Source organism: Athene cunicularia (assembly GCF_003259725.1).
Source record: "Athene cunicularia isolate RWA chromosome 8 unlocalized genomic scaffold, athCun1 chr8_part1, whole genome shotgun sequence".
In the NCBI taxonomy this organism is placed as follows: Eukaryota; Metazoa; Chordata; class Aves; order Strigiformes; family Strigidae; genus Athene; species Athene cunicularia.
In genome coordinates, this window is record NW_020799109.1 from 11,624,908 (window position 1) to 11,628,957 (window position 4,050).

Below are 4,050 nucleotides of genomic sequence, written 5' to 3' on the forward strand. Positions count from 1 at the left end.
GGGGTGGGGGTGGCGGGGGGCTCTGCATCCTGCCAGCCCCTGCAGCCCCAGGCAGGGTCACCCTGACGGGCCAGGGAGGGGGGTGCCAGCCTGGGTGCTGGGGCAGCCCCGCCGTGGCCATGTGCCCCCCAGGGAGAGCCGGGCTGGGGGGTGTGGAGTGGGCAGGGCTGCCCGCACCCCGCTGCCTGCCTCGGACCCCGCTTGTCCCCCGCTCTGTGGTCACCTTTGCAATGGATTAAGCACTGAAAGAGCAGCAAAGCAATCCTGTTTGCGCTCTCTTAGGCTGTCAATTGCCATTTTTGTAATAGAAATTCCTTTCACAAGGTAACGACGGCCAGATTTAGAGGATTTCATATTGCTAATAATTCCCCAAACAGCCATCTGACTGTGTTGTTTTAAAAGCCGCTTAGTTTTTTGCTTTGGAGTTTATGAAAATCTCCCACTCTAATATCCCGAGAGCCAGCCTATAATTGTGTTATTAAATCAATCGGAGCGGATTACATTGTAAAATCAATAGATGGCTGTAATTGCATATTAGAAAGTTGTTCTGCTGTTGTTGATTTTTTTTTACATGGATAATTATAATAAGCGTGTTTACCTTAGCACTGATTTGGAATGAGTCTCACTAAATGACTTATGACGAGCTTGGTGCTCCCGCTGCCAGGGGGCCGTGGCATCGTTTGGGACAGGGAGGACGATGCTGCTGATGTGGGTGGCACTGACCTACTGGGGTCCCACTGGCTTTGCAGGGCAATGGCCCAGAGCCCAGGGCAGCTCCCGGTGCGAGAGCACATCAGGGCTTTGGCAAGACGGCTGCTGGGGTTCAAGAAGCAGACGGTGGTCCTGAGTGTCTCCCCAGGGACCAACTCAGGGGTCCCAGGAGTGCCAGTGTAGCCACTGCCCAGGTCTCTGTGCAGTTACTATTTCAGCAATAGCCAAGTCCCAGCAGCCCACGCCGACCAGGGCCATGCTGCGGGCAGGGAGGTGAGCAGCGGGATGCCCGGGAGTGGTGAAGGACAGTGCCCAGAGCTGTGCTTTCACTTCCAAGCCATTCGCCTGCCACCCGCCTGATGCAGCTCAGAAGCCAGGATTTGCTTTGTTGTTACTTTTTTGGGGGACCAGGCCAGGGGTTGGGGTATATTGGTCACAGATGGTTGTGCTCCCCCTTCCTTGGTTTCCCTGGCTTTCAAGCCACCATTTCTCTGTTAGGTCCCACTGGAAGATGGCCCCAGGGGCAGGTCTGGTGCTGGTTTCCTGGGGGCTCAGCTGGCTGGGGGGTGAGATGGCTGGAGCAGGGGGTCCTAAGGATGGCGAAGGCTTTGTGTGAGTGGGAATAAGTGGCAGTGGGAGCTGGCACTGTGGCTTGGCGAGGCAGAACACCCATCATCTCCAGGGCCCTTCTGGAGCCATCAGTGACACCTTGGCCAGCAGAGAGGACAGGCCTCTGCTCATCTCTGCCCCGACATGGGGCTGGGGACACCTCTCCTATGTCGGGCTGTCCTCATGCCCAGCTCCCTGCCCCTGGCACACCAGTGAGTGGAAGGGGTGCCAAAGAGGGCCGGTGGGGGAACATTCACGAGGCACATGGCTGTGACAGGGACGTTACCTCTCTCACTGCCAACCATCAGCCAGGAAGAGTCCCCAGCAGCTCAGGGCAGTGCCCCAGGGAGCTGCACGCAGGGGAAGTCCCCTGCACCTCCAACCAGTGCTGGGGGACGGGTGATGGCTTTGCCACCGGGTCACCATGCACCATGGGGCTGCTGGTATGGCAAGGAGCAGCGAGGTAGCCTGGCAGCCCCGTCCCTGGGGGCAGACGCCTGGCAGCAGGGCAGCGCTGCCCGTCTGCGCAGGGCCCTCAATCCGGCACGCGGCTCTGTCAGCAGGCAGCCTGCTGTCTCCTAGACAGTGAAATATGGCCACAATTAGCCCGGATACAGTTCAATTATGATAAACAGCGTTTGCACCCTTTAAGCCGTGATTAAAAGGCCTCCTCCCGTTGATAGAGAGACCTAATTTCACATTATTATCGCTGTAGCTTGATTATAAAGCACTCCCTGGATTTACAGTTGGGAGATGGATGTGGAGGCTTCTTTATCATTTACACATCAGTAATGATGCAGCCTTCCCTCCACCACAACATCCATCCAGCAGCAGCGAGGAGAGGGGGGCCCTGCCTGCACCCCCCCCTCCCAGGGCACCCTCTCCCCGTGTCAGCCGGGCCCCGCTGCCACACGCAAGTGGGCAAAGTCACCCTTACGGTAACAGCTTGATAAATGGGCGGGCGGTAATGAAATGGAGACATCAAGGCGTGGGGCGAGGAAGAAAGAGTGGTAATCGGAACGAGTGGAGCTGTCCCGAAACGGAGGGGAGCGGGAAGAAGGATCGCCTCTGCGCCGTGTGCTGTCAAGGGAGAAATTACACATTTACTCTTGCTTTTTCTTAAGGAGACGGCCCTCATAGATCAAAACATGGATTTACAAGCCAATTTTCAACATGAAATATAGACACCAGGAATCAATTTAAGCCCAGCTTCTATTTTAGCAAACGGTGCCTGAGTTTAGTCCCAGGTAAATAACACCAGCCGGAGCCTTCCCCCTCCCCGGCTTGCCGCCCCGCCACTGCTCACCGTGGCGGCCGCGGTGCTGCCAGCACCCACTTTGGCTGCGGCCCTGCCCCGGGGACGGATGTAGTTTGCCAGCTCTGCCACCCGCCACTTGTCAGCTTGGGGTGAGCGGGCATGGGGCAGCACCAAGGGCTGGCTCTGGTGGGGACAGGGACAGGGATAACCCCGAACGGCAGGGGTGAGCAGAGTGTCAGGTGCCACACAGCCTCTGTCTGAGGAGGGCGAAGGGAAGGAGGGGCCCCTCCTTGGCTGTTGGAGTGCAGCTCTGGCATCCCCATCCCAGTGCGGGACATCCCCTTTGCTGGACTGTGGCACCAAGGGCCAGGGGTGCTGGAAGAGGAGACACGGGTGACCAGCACTGGGCTTGCAGGGAGGCAGCCGCTGGCCCAGAGCTGGGGGCCAGCATTGGTCCGGCTTGCAGGAACGCTGCCTTCCCCATCCACCAGCTCCCTGCAGCCCGTGGGACAACCCCAGCCTGGAGGAGGCAGGGATGCGCCAGCCAGCAGCCTGGGCAACGCCACTGCCCCAGGCAGGCCTCCGGGTCCTGGGCATCGATCCATCCCAGTGCAGTGCGGGGCCGTACCAGCAGGTGGGTGGCCAGCACTGGAGAGCTGGGAACCCCACACGCACACCACACCACTGCAAGGCATTTGGGACAGAGTGCCTGGACTGGTGGGGACACAGGGGCTGTGCCTAGACCTGCACAGACCCCCACGACACCCTCTGGGGGGGGCATGCAGCCCTGGGTCTCGGAGCTTGATCCAGCAGCTCCCAGTCAGATCAAGGCCCTAACCTGGCATCTCTGTGCTCTCTCCACAGACGACTGTAAGAACATCGCCAATATCATGAAGACACTGGCCCATAGAGGCTTCATCTTCAAGCAGACCTCCAAACCCTTTTGATCCCCGAGGCAAGCCAGGCAAGGGCTGCATGCGCCCGGCGCCGGCGAGGCGGGGAGGACGGGCTCCAGCATTTAAAAAAAACGGCAACCGAGGCCAGAGGAACCGACAAAAAAATCTCAATTTCAGCTGTTAACTCCAGTAGAGGTTGTATATATGGGAAGGCAAATCTGTGTAGACCTGATGTGACTCCCTCTCTGGGCTGCTCCGGACATTATGCCATGCTAGCGGACAGCCGCGTAGGGCGCTTGCACCACATTTTAGACTCGTAGTTTGTTCTTTTACTTTGGCTCCCGATTTCCGTCCCTCCCTCCATACCCCACCCCGTCCTCCCTCTCCCACCCTGTAGCCAGAGCATCCCCCCCATCTCCTCCCTGGCATGGGCCGTCCCCGCCTTCCCTTCTTCTTTCTTTTCTCTGGTTTTGTTTTCAGGCCTCGATGGCTGCTGCAGCGAGGCCGGCGTGTGCCTGCGCCCGGGCAGCGCTCATGGAGGCTCAGCAGTGTCGAGACGGCCCCTCGCCCTCCCCG

General features: G+C 58.9%; 2 protein-coding genes across 3 annotated transcripts in view; one reads left to right on the top strand and one right to left on the bottom strand.

The window, feature by feature from the left end:
* The window catches only part of ERI3 (ERI1 exoribonuclease family member 3), a 124,091-nt gene extending 120,541 nt beyond the window's left edge, over window positions 1-3,550 (top strand). Inside the window, exon 7 of the mRNA XM_026853750.1 lies at window positions 3,443-3,550. Within this exon, the coding sequence (XP_026709551.1) occupies window positions 3,443-3,525 (83 nt within the window). The 3' untranslated portion in view covers window positions 3,526-3,550. The remainder of the gene's footprint in view (window positions 1-3,442) is intronic.
* Window positions 571-4,050, bottom strand: part of DMAP1 (DNA methyltransferase 1 associated protein 1) — a 39,063-nt gene continuing 35,583 nt past the window's right edge. The window contains exon 10 of one of the 2 annotated variants that reach the window (XM_026853746.1): window positions 571-1,898. In XM_026853746.1, coding sequence (XP_026709547.1) covers window positions 1,740-1,898 — 159 coding nt within the window. In that variant the 3' untranslated portion in view covers window positions 571-1,739. The other variant, XM_026853747.1, reaches the window with a different exon arrangement.